Source organism: Littorina saxatilis, linkage group LG10 (genome assembly GCF_037325665.1).
Source record: "Littorina saxatilis isolate snail1 linkage group LG10, US_GU_Lsax_2.0, whole genome shotgun sequence".
In the NCBI taxonomy this organism is placed as follows: Eukaryota; Metazoa; Mollusca; class Gastropoda; order Littorinimorpha; family Littorinidae; genus Littorina; species Littorina saxatilis.
This window is the reverse complement of record NC_090254.1, coordinates 36,464,449-36,475,981: the sequence shown is the minus strand read 5'-3', so window position 1 is coordinate 36,475,981 and position 11,533 is coordinate 36,464,449. Positions and strand designations below refer to the sequence as shown.

Sequence of the window (11,533 nt, the reverse complement as noted above, 5' to 3'; positions counted from 1 at the left end):
CTTTAGAACTAACACGTCACGCCTGTGACACTTTCAGAGTGACGTTTCTTTGCTTTGACGTAATAGATTGCACGAGGCTTTAGAAGAGATCGAGGTTCCAAAACAAGCGTCTTCAATTTAGTTGCCTCGACTGCAAGACATTTTCAGTAAAATACACGTAAGTACAGTATGTAGGATAAACAGAATACTACATGGCTTGCTGTGTCGTACCAGATTTACACTCGTTGCTTTTTCAAATAGTGAACAGCTCGCTTTCGCTCGCAGTTCAATATTTAAAAAAACAATGAGTGTAAATCTGGTACGACACAGCAAGCCATGTAGTATTCTCTATATATTCGGATTAAAAACAAGCTATAAAAATAAAAAATATAAAAATTATGATTAAAAATAAATTTCCGAAATCGATTTAAAAACAATTTAATTTTATTCCTTGTCGGTTCCTGATTCCAAAAACATATAGATATGATATGTTTGGATTAAAAACACGCTCAGAAAGTTAAAGCGAAGAGAGGTACAGAAAAGCGTGCTTTGCAGCACAGCCCAACCACTACCGCGCTAAACAGGCTCGTTAATTTCACTGCCTTTTGTCCGAGCGGCGGACTACGGTCATTGTGAAAAAAATGCAGTGCGTTCAGTTTCATTCTGTGAGTTCGACAGCTTGACTAAATGTTGTTATTTCGCCTTACGCGTTTGTTTTGCAGCCATTTTTGCTAGTGTACAAAGGGAAACTACTCGCATGAACAAGAGAAATTAAGTCGGGGAGATCTACGCACCACAACTGAGACTACATGGCGTATAGTTGTCAGAGGCCCGCGGCATTGTTAGACTGTAATTGTTATCAGAGACCTCCTGACTCGAAAGTTGATGCTGATCAGCCTCTCCCCTTCCTCAACTGATTGCGCTGACAGAGGCGTGTCATATCATTCGGCGCCCGCGCAGTCATTGTTCTTGAAAATAAAAAGTTAAACAAATCTTTTGAGCAAATATTTAATATAGCCAGGTAAAAACGTCCCGTGGGCTGAATTTTTGTTTCAATATAGCCGGGATTTCAATATAGCCGACTTCAATGTAGCCAACATTTTTTAACAAAGACAAAGTAGAGCTTCAGCCGGGACCTGAAAAATTCTTCAATATAGCCGGGATTTCAATATAGCCTACTTCAATATAGCCGGGTTTCACTGTAGCTATTCTGATGGACACGTGGGGGAATTCGGGGGCTGTGATTGGATGGTCTCAACATCATCATCAAAGCATAATGCTACGGGAGTCGGCCATTTTTGCCAATATCCAAAAGCATATTGGCAATAACAAAGACGCATGGTTCCGGTTTACCCATCTGTACCATTCCATGTTAACAATCGACAACAGCATACACTGACAACTTGAAATTCTTCTCGGGAATGTTTTTCAGCTTTACAAATGTCGATAGCATACCCTTTTCCGCTAACTTCCCGATGAAACAGGACTAAACCAATTATTTTCTGTCCCTAAACACCACAAAATGCCCAAAGTCGAAAGATGTACAAACAGGGGAGTAAAACAGAACAGCCGTTTTTGTGTGCCTGTGTGAGCATAGTTGCCGACTGACACAAACTTTCGCATTCGGCTTTTCTTATCTCGTAACTCCACACTAAATACCCCACTTCCCCTCTGAAGTATTGATGTACAACCCATGGCACTAACATTCATGTAGTCGTTTATAACTGAGGTTGAAAAATTCGCTTCATGACGAGACAAGTATAAATGCCATTCACCCAAACTGAAAACTTCGCTGTCGTCTGCTCGCGTTGTACGGATTAGCTGTTCTCATCTCCTCCCCTTGTTGCATCCTAGTTCTTCAGTTGCTTCTAGTTTTCCGTTGATGTTGTGTTTTGGTCTTCTTCATAAGTAGTCTTGTTCAAAATTAAAAAAACTCAAACTTCTTTTTGTTGTATACGAATAAACTAATAAAACGCTGTTTAACAGCTGTGTTGTCAAATCGGTTTTTTTCTTCTCCAAAGTCAGTGTGGCGCCTGCGCAAAACTAATGCGCATAAGAAACGGCGTCTGCTATCAAAACCTGAGATCGACGCAAAAACTGTCATTTTGTAAGTTTGGAACAACAAATCAAGGTCAGAACAGCTATATAATCGCTATTGTATTTTCAGCGTAGCAATAGGGTCCGATATTTAGACTCGAACAAGTATAATGCGACTCATCTTCGACTCGTCGGCATTATACTTGTCTCGTCTAAATATCGGACCCTATTGCTACGCTGAAAACACAATAGCTGTTAATATTGATTAAAGTGTACCAAGTCACTGAGTCAGCTGATTTAACTTCAGATGAATGTTACAGTAACAGACTCACAAACAGTTGAAACACACACACACACACACACACACACACACACACACACACACACACACACACATTTTTACTGACAGTGATTTCTTTGAATTTCTTATATGCCGCTTTGGATAAGATCAGACGGAAAGAGGGAACACGTTTTCAGTCAAACGGCAGGGAAGATGATAATTTTTTTCTCAGATATTGGGCCAAAAGCCACATTTCCGCTGGTGAAAAGGCCGTTTATTTGGTCGATGTCATAACATGAACCCCAGAAGTACCGGCTAGCTGGAATTTAATACCTGTAGTGGGATAATCTGACAGTAACTTAAACAAAAGGAATTACTTACCCCGCTGTCCACCTGATCTTCCCAGCTATCGAGAACGTCTCTACAATTTTCCGCCATCATGGTGAGCAGATTCGCTGGCGGTTGTCGTAAAAAGTAGGGAAGTATTAAACAGTATAAAATAAATACGTAGCGTTGGATTTCTTAATTTTTACTTTAAATGACAATAGATGACTCCTTTTATCGCGTTAAAAAGTTGTATCTATAATTTCTACGATAGTGTTTGGTTGTTACGACTTACAACTTTCGTTTTGACTTGTAACTTTCAAGATGGCGAACACTAGCAAATGTGACCATGCAGACGACATTTCAGGGCACGATAAAGCAATCCTGAGTCGTATTTTCAACCCTGGATTGCCTTCAAGCGACATTGATGTCGAGGCCGAACAGGCTGCGCTTTCTGAAGGTAAGACATAAATGCGATTTTGGTGAAACTTAACATTCCAGTGGATGTCCTTCAGAGAGGTGGCTATGAGAACAATATATAATGGCATTTAGGATTTCTAACTCAAGCCTAGTGCTTATTTTAAGCAATCCTAGTGAAAACATAACAGTGGTAAGCATGATGTAAACCCTCATTGATCCTATCTTTCCCCTTAAAATATGTGTGTTTGTGTATCTGTGTGTGTGTGCATGCGCGTGTGTTTATGTGTGTGTGCGTGTGTGTGTGTGTGTGCGTGTGTGCATGTGTGTATGCATCATTCATGTGTGCATGCACATTTGTGCATGCAATGCATGTGTTGATCCAGTGTTAAATCCTAAGTGCATACTTCTAGCTACTTGGAGTCATTAGTAACAAAAACTCTGCATTGCTTAAAGTTAAACTTCTATTAAGAATATCAAAAATAATTACATGTTCAACCATAACAAAATTCTTATCCATTCTTTGGGCTTTGACGCAAAACTTTGGCCTCCTCTCATTCATCCAACTTCCTTTTTTCTCTCTAGTTGTACCAGAAGACAAACATGTGGTGGAGGCAAAGGAACTGGAAGTGGAGGGAGTAAAGGCGGCAGAGAGCGGGGACATGGACCGGGCACTGGATTATTTCTCTCAGGCCATCACTGTGGCTCCACACTGGCCTTCCGCCTACAACAATCGCGCTCAGTGTCTTCGCCTCAAGGGGGATACTAAAGGTGGGATATCTGTGTAGAGTGTAAATATATGTTGGGTGGTAGGGCAGGCCTGAAAGTGCCAGTGGCGAGTATTTTACTCGCCATGGCGAGTAGAAACATGTAACTGGCAAGTAGAAATGTTCATCTACTCACCAAATGCGAGTAAAGTTGCTGAACAAATTGTTGGTTTGCGAGTCAAGTTTGCTCTCTGGCTAGTAAATTTTCAGAATCACTAGCCAAAGGCTAGTACACCATTTTTTTGACTTTCAGGGCTGAAGGGGGGGACTATGGGGATGGGGGATGAGTGTATGCATTTTTCTTTCCACATTTCTATGTATGTAGTATTTTCCTTTCAACTTTTTGTCTGGCTTTTATGAAAATTGTTTCTCTTGGCTTTTTTTGGTTTTTTCTTCTATAAAAGTATAATACGGAAATAAATAGGACGTGGTTCATTGAAATCGATACATGCAGTGTAGGGGGTTTCAGGCGTTCTGATGTCTTTTTTAATTGAAATTAGTCTAAATGTTCCATTTCAACATATTGTTGTCATCATCTGATTCTTTTGAACAGTGAACAAAAGTTACCTCTACCTTCATGTGTTAAGACATCGTTTAGGGCGGTTTTTACTTATTTCTTTCTTTACCCATTTATTCATTTTACTCAGGAGCAATGGAGGATTTGAACATGGCAGTGGTGCTGAGCAAAGGAGAGGGGCGGTCTGCGTGTCAGGCTTTCACTCAAAGAGGACTGATCAGGAGACTAGAGGGTAGGTCCAAAAGTCATGAAGATACCGTGGAGCCCCGACGGGCGCAGTGGGTGGTGGGAAGATGTCGGCCTCCTAATCGGGAGGTCGTGAGTTCGAATCCCGGTCGCTGCCGCCTGGTGGGTTAAGAGTGGGTTAAGAGTGGTGATTTTTCCGATCTCCCAGGTCAACTTATGTGCAGACCTGCTAGTGACTTAACCCCCTTCGTGTGTACTCGCAAGCACAAGACCAAGTGCGCACGAAAAAGATCCTGTAATCCATGTCAGAGTTCGGTGGGTTATAGAAACACGAACATACCCAGCATGCCTCCCCCAAAATTGGCGTATGCTGCCCGGGGTAAAAACGGTCATACACGTAAAAATCCACTCGTGCTAAAAACATGAGTGAACGTGGGAGTCTAAGCCCATGAACAAAGAAGAAGGAGTGAAACCCCCCGTTTAAGACCCCCCAATTTAAGACTTCCTCCCTTTTGAGATCCCATTTTCACAGTTTTTCTGTTCATAACCTCTGTAAATTTACCTTTTTAAGACCCGATTTTCTTAGATTGTTGAAGGTCTTAAAAGGGGGGTTCCACTGAACAATTATGGAAAACAGCATTTGTTTCTGGTTATACCTTTTATTTTGTCAGTCTTTGATGAACTAAGGAAAAGTCTTGCTTGCAGGCATGAGTTTTGAAATTGAACAACCTGATCCATTTCAAAGATAACAAGGAAAAATTATACAGTCGAACCCACTTAAAACGAACACGCTAGTTACGAATTTTGACTTATAACGTATTAGTTTTAAGTTCCCAACTGAATACCTCTTTCTTCATGCTTAAAAAAAATGCTTAAAACGAATTCTTTATAACGAATTTATGCTTATAACGAGCACTTTTTGGATTCCCAAGCATGCATAATGTCTGTAATTTACTCACGCTTATGACGAAATCTTTAAACTCGTCCCGAGATCGACATATCATGGGAATTTGAGAAGTTTGAATACATGTGTCAAAGTCTTCCCTTGCGTCGACTGCTTGAACCATTGCTCAACCGATCACTGAATAAAGTTAAACTGATTACACTGTACTCACAAAACAATTTCAAATTTAGAATCAAAGTGATTGATAGCTCAGACACTGAACATGAATGACTGACTGACGTTTATTTCCTTCGCGAATACCAAAAACGAAACATCAATGTTTTGAACGGGAGCCATTGCCAAAAAATATAGATGCCAGAGTGGTTTCCCTTGGACAAGGGAAACCACACTCTCAACGTTTGCGTTCGCCGGTTCGCGATAGTTTATCAGTCAGTCAGTGCTTTCGATTTGGATTTGAACATCATGTTGCAACACACACAAAAAAAACTAAATTGGCCAAGGTTTGCTACCCGTCGCCAAGGTAAGTGATTCCGGACAAATGATAGGAACACCGCGAATGTGGACAGTGTCAGTGTGTGCGTGTGTGTGACCAAAAACGTAACAACTGGATGAAACATCTGTGTGCTCACTCTCACTCAAACTCAACAATCATCACTCAACATGAGACACACATGAACATGTAACTGAATATGTCACTTTATTGTCTAAACGTGAAGCAGCATGAAAGTTGTGAAAGAAACAAATTGAAACACCATAAAATGTACAAGACTTAAAAAAAAAAAAAATCAATCAATTTTCTTAATACGAATTTTGGTTAAGACGAACTTTTTTTCCGATCCCCAGTGATTCGTCTTAAGCGAGTTCGACTGTATGTCCGATTGTTTTACCGAAACCAACATTTATCAGGATAAGCACATGAGAATTAGATTTTCAAGAAAGGACATTTTCCCATACTGAATGTATGCATACACACACATAAGCACACGCATAAGCACATGCATAAGAGCACACACACACACACACACACACACACACACACACACACACACACACACACACACACACACAAAACCACTTGTGCAGGAAACACAAGTGTACCTGGGAGTTTCAGCTCATGAACGCAGAAGAAGAAGAAGAATATATATATATACAATACAAAAAAAATAATCCTTAAAAACAAATTGTCGATATTTATTCTTGCAGGGGACGAGCAAGGTGCCTTGGAAGACTTCAAGGCAGCAGCTCACCTTGGCAACGAATATGCCAAGCAGATGGTGGTGGCTCTCAACCCATACGCCGCCCTCTGCAACCAGATGCTGAGCCAAGTCATGACCAAGCTCCGCACAGGGGAGGAAGCACAATGAACGATGCTGAGAAAGAAATGACAAGTTGAAGGGGATACAGTGGAAAAATGGGGCTTTTAAGACCTCCAAAAATCTGAGAAAATTGGGTTTTAAATACAGGTAGGAGGGAGTCTTAAAATGAAGGGGACATTTGTTCATGTATACATTTATGGATGTGAAGTACACAATCACATTCACTCACACACACACACACACACACACACACACCAGCACGGTTGGCCTAGTGGTAAGGCGTCCGCCCCGTGATCGGGAGGTCGTGGGTTCGAACCCCGGCCGGGTCATACCTAAGACTTTAAAATTGGCAATCTAGTGGCTGCTCCGCCTGGTGTCTGGCATTATGGGGTTAGTGCTAGGACTGGTTGGTCCGGTGTCAGAATAATGTGACTGGGTGAGACATGAAGCCTGTGCTGCGACTTCTGTCTTGTGTGTGGCCCACGTTATATGTCAAAGCAGCACCGCCCTGATATGGCCCTTCGTGGTCGGCTGGGCGTTAAGCAAACAAACAACAACAAAAAACACAAACACACTCACACATACATACAAACATACACATACACACACACACACATACACACATTTGACTCAATTCACTATTAAACTCAAAAATGTTCATGGGTTGAACTAAAAAACCAACTCACTATTGTTGCTAGCTTACCACTGGGAGGAAGCGACCCGAATTTCCCAGTGATGGGACGATAAAGTAATGAAAATGATATTAAACAAGTCGCGTAAGGCGAAATTACTACATTTAGTCAAGCTGTGGAACTCACAGAATGAAACTGAACGTAGTCCACCGCTAGTGCAAAAGGCAGTAAAAGTGAGAGCCTGTTTGGCGCGGTAGCGATTGCGCTGTGCTTTACTGTACCTCTCTTCGTTTTAACTTTCTGAGCGTGTTTTTAATCCAAACATATCATATCTATATGTTTTTGGAATCAGGAACCGACAAGGAATAAGATGAAATAGTTTTTAAAACGATTTCGGAAATTTAATTTTGATCATAATTTTTATATTTTTAATTTTCAGAGATTGTTTTTAATCCAAATATAACATATGTATATGTTTTTGGAATCAGAAAATGACAAAGAATAAGATGAAATTGTTTTTGGATCGTTTAATAAAAAAATAATTTTAATTACAAGTTTCCGATTTTTAATGACCAAACTTACTCATTAGTTTTTAAGCCACCAAGCTGAAATGCAATACAAAACCCCGGCCTTCGTTGAAGATTGCTTTGCCAAAATTTCAATCAATTTAATTGAAAAATGAGGGTGTGACAGTGCCGCCTCAACTTTTACAAAAAGCCGGATATGACGTCATCAAAGGTATTTATCAAAAAAATGAAAAAAACGTCCGGGGATATCATACCCAGGAACTCTCATGTCAAATTTCATAAAGATCGGCCCAGTAGTTTAGTCTGAATCACTCAACACACACACACACACACACACACACACACACACACACACACCACGACCCTCGTCTCGATTCCCCACTCTATGTTAAAACATTTAGTCAAAACTTGACTAAATGTAAAAAGGGACAATAAAGTAATGAAAAGAAAAAAAATGAAAAAAAGTTACATGCAGGGCATACAGTGAAACCTCAGATGTTATGTACTGGAAATCAGAAGAAAAAAACACCCACATAAATTTGTGCACACATACATATCACTGAATTTAGTATTTAACTCAAAAGACTTATTTTTAGTGCATTTAATTTACTTGCAGAAATATTTACCTTTGTTACATACTGTAACTGGTAAGATCTGCATGTCTGAATATACAATAGCTAAAAATATATGACTCAACTGATGCATTGAAAATTAATGGTCCCTGACAAATAAAGGTTCTATTTGAACCATATGTTACATTTGTAGTCACATGTTAAGTTGCATTCCTGTATCTTTGTTGTTTGTGGTGGTGTTGGGTCGGTTTTGTATTCACATTCTTGTTAATGTCCGGTTTACTTTTGTTTCTCTTATATGTAGTGTATTGATTAAGCACTTAGAAAATAGAATGAGGCAATTTGAAGAATGTTATACTCAGACAATCAGTGGATGCATAACCGTGATGATTTTATGTGATATTCAGACACATTTTGTCTAATTCCCTTTTATTTTGCTGTGAAAAATTGACATTTTTCATTTTATTTTAATGCTAATGAGATTTTGCTAATTCAGCTAGCTTATAATGAACTGCTGTATTGTCGAAAGTAATTTTGGTTGTGAGATAATTCAAAACCAGCTGCTCTTCACTAAATTAATTGTCTGCTGGAATACTCTAGTAAAAAAAAGTCTCATTGTCCTTGCTAGTGCTCTTACATTTTATGTCAGACAAACTCAATTCAGAAACCCTTGGAAATTCCTGATCAGTATGCCATTTAAAGTATTATGCTGAAGCATTATTTTGTGATGTCAGTAGCTGAATAGTGTACTCATTGATTATTCTGATACAGACACTAGATATTGCAGTCTTTAATTATAGTCATAATTCAACAGTGCCTTATGTTACAGAATCTCTTTGTTCAGCATAATTTATACTGAATTAATGTATTACCATTGCATGGTAGCTCAGATGCGCTGAAAGCATCAAAAAGTATTAACAGTGTTATCTGTTATGACAAGACACCATTGGGACCAACCTGCTGTCCCCATATTGCAAGTGTCCGTTCTTGGCAGGGAGACTTGTGTTGAAAGACCAAGGGACATTTCCTACTGTGACATGGAAAGTAACAATTTCAAACTTGAAGAAATTGTAGCAAAGTAACTATTGCGAGTTTTCCGAAATTATCAATGTGCGAACATCGCAGGAAGCCAGTAGAAGTGGAGATCGATATACAATCATAACAACATTGTGAACAGTGGGTGTTTCAGGGATCTGCAAGCAGGCGCTCAAGTGGGCGGTATTGGGTGCTCTGGGGGAGAGAGGGTTAATTAAACAGCGCCCTTTATTCACAGTCCTCTGATCCGAGTGGACCTTGTTTACTGATACTGCTGATGTGTTATTATCCTCACTCCATTAATCACCGGGAAGTTTCTAAAAATTCAGGCAAATTATATCTATGTACAATCTAACCTGTCTCTAACGGCCACCAAAGGGACTGACCAACAGCGGTCATTATGGACAGGTGGTTGCCATGACAAGGTGAATCGCTGTATGGCGACACCTTGTTTGGGGATCCTTTGAGGTGGTTTTATCAGCCAGGTGGTTATTATGGACAGGTAATTGTCAGAACAGGTTCAATAGTATTGTGATACATTCCATTCTGATTCCGTGTATGTACCATATGAATATATATATCCTGGAGAAAATGATGCATTGTTTTTAAGATTGTACACTTTTTCTCATGTTCACGTCTTCCAGCTTTCATACATGGCGAGTATTCTATAATGCTGTGCATTGAATTTATTATTCAGGAGCTTTCATATTTTTAGAACTTGCTGATGTTTTGTGAATGAAATACTGTTCTATACATATTCACCAGAGCTCATTATATTGTGATGTGCATTTATTCATGGTTTAACTTATGTATATTCTCTTTGTGGTGAAAGAAACAATACATATACTACACCCCGCGGGTTAGGGGGAGTCCCATATTGGTTGGGACGAGAAAGAATTTACCCGATGCTCCCCAGCATGTCGTAAGAGGCGACTAACGGATTCTGTTTCTCCTTTTACCCTTGTTAAGTGTTTCTTGTATAGAATATAGTCAATTTTTGTAAAGATTTTATTCAAGCAGTATGTAAGAAATGTTAAGTCCTTTGTACTGGAAACTTGCATTCTCCCAGTAAGGTAATACATTGTACTACGTTGCAAGCCCCTGGAGCAAATTTTTGATTAGTGCTTTTGTGAACAAGAAACAATTGACAAGTGGCTCTATCCCCTCTCCCCCCTTTCCCCGTCGCGATATAACCTTCGTGGTTGAAAACGACGTTAAACACCAAATAAAGAAAGAATACATATACTGTACCTCTGGTCAACTCAAAAGTGATTGTGTGTGTGTGTGTGTGTGTGTGTGTGTGTGCTTTTCAAAATTAACTTTGTTCATCAAATGTCAGAAATGACCAGCAGCTAATAACCAACTGACCGTGAAATTTCACCGAAAAGGACTACATCAGACACTTCGAAAACAAAGCAAAAATCAAAACATGTCTGACCATAAGATTGATTACCAAAGTAGTGAAAAGAAGAAGGAAAAGGCACACAAACACACACACACGCACAGACACATAATTACACACACACACACACACACACACACACACACATAGTCTCACTCACACTAGCACACACACACGCACACAAACATACACACACACAAACACACACACAATAACACTTGACACACATAATCACACACACACACAATCACACACACACACACTCACATACACACACACACACACAAACACACACACAATAACACTTGACACACATAATCACACACACACACAATCACACACACACACACTCACATACACACACACGCACGCACACACATACACACACATACTACTGTGTTCACTGACTTGAATCTCCCTGCATGGCTGTGTCCATCTCCACAAACCCTTAAATTTACCGTCACGCAGTGGGAACAGACTGACATGCACCCAGACATTTGCCATGATGACTTAATTATACCTTCACCAATGATATCAAGCGTTGCACTACACAGTCCGGATGACGTGGGTCGTGTACGACCCATACTTTAAAAGAAGCATTCATCGTAAAAAGTATTGGTCGTACACGACCCACGCCA

The 11,533-nt window shown here is 39.9% G+C and overlaps 2 protein-coding genes across 2 annotated transcripts in view; one reads left to right on the top strand and one right to left on the bottom strand.

Annotated features, from left to right (window-relative positions):
* The window catches only part of LOC138978708 (SUZ RNA-binding domain-containing-like), a 21,610-nt gene extending 18,862 nt beyond the window's left edge, over positions 1-2,748 (bottom strand). The window contains exon 1 of the mRNA XM_070351503.1: positions 2,678-2,748. Within this exon, the coding sequence (XP_070207604.1) occupies positions 2,678-2,737 (60 nt within the window). The 5' untranslated portion in view covers positions 2,738-2,748. The remainder of the gene's footprint in view (positions 1-2,677) is intronic.
* A 165-nt stretch (positions 2,749-2,913) lies between these two features.
* LOC138978707 (tetratricopeptide repeat protein 36-like) lies at positions 2,914-9,933 on the top strand. The gene is made up of 4 exons (XM_070351502.1): positions 2,914-3,080; positions 3,623-3,808; positions 4,452-4,553; positions 6,615-9,933. The coding sequence occupies exons 1-4, from the start codon at positions 2,945-2,947 to the stop codon at positions 6,773-6,775; spliced, it is 585 nt and encodes a 194-aa protein (XP_070207603.1). The 5' UTR covers positions 2,914-2,944; the 3' UTR covers positions 6,776-9,933.
* The last annotated feature ends 1,600 nt before the right edge of the window (positions 9,934-11,533 follow it).

Excerpts from the sequence above, each read along its gene's own strand:
- LOC138978707 (XM_070351502.1), top strand. The coding sequence starts at position 2,945 with ATGGCGAACACTAGCAAATGTGACCATGCAGACGACATTTCAGGGCAC. Across the intron at positions 3,081-3,622 it reads ACAGGCTGCGCTTTCTGAAG|TTGTACCAGAAGACAAACAT; the intron begins GTAAGACATAAA and ends TTTTCTCTCTAG. Across the intron at positions 4,554-6,614 it reads ACTGATCAGGAGACTAGAGG|GGGACGAGCAAGGTGCCTTG; the intron begins GTAGGTCCAAAA and ends TTATTCTTGCAG.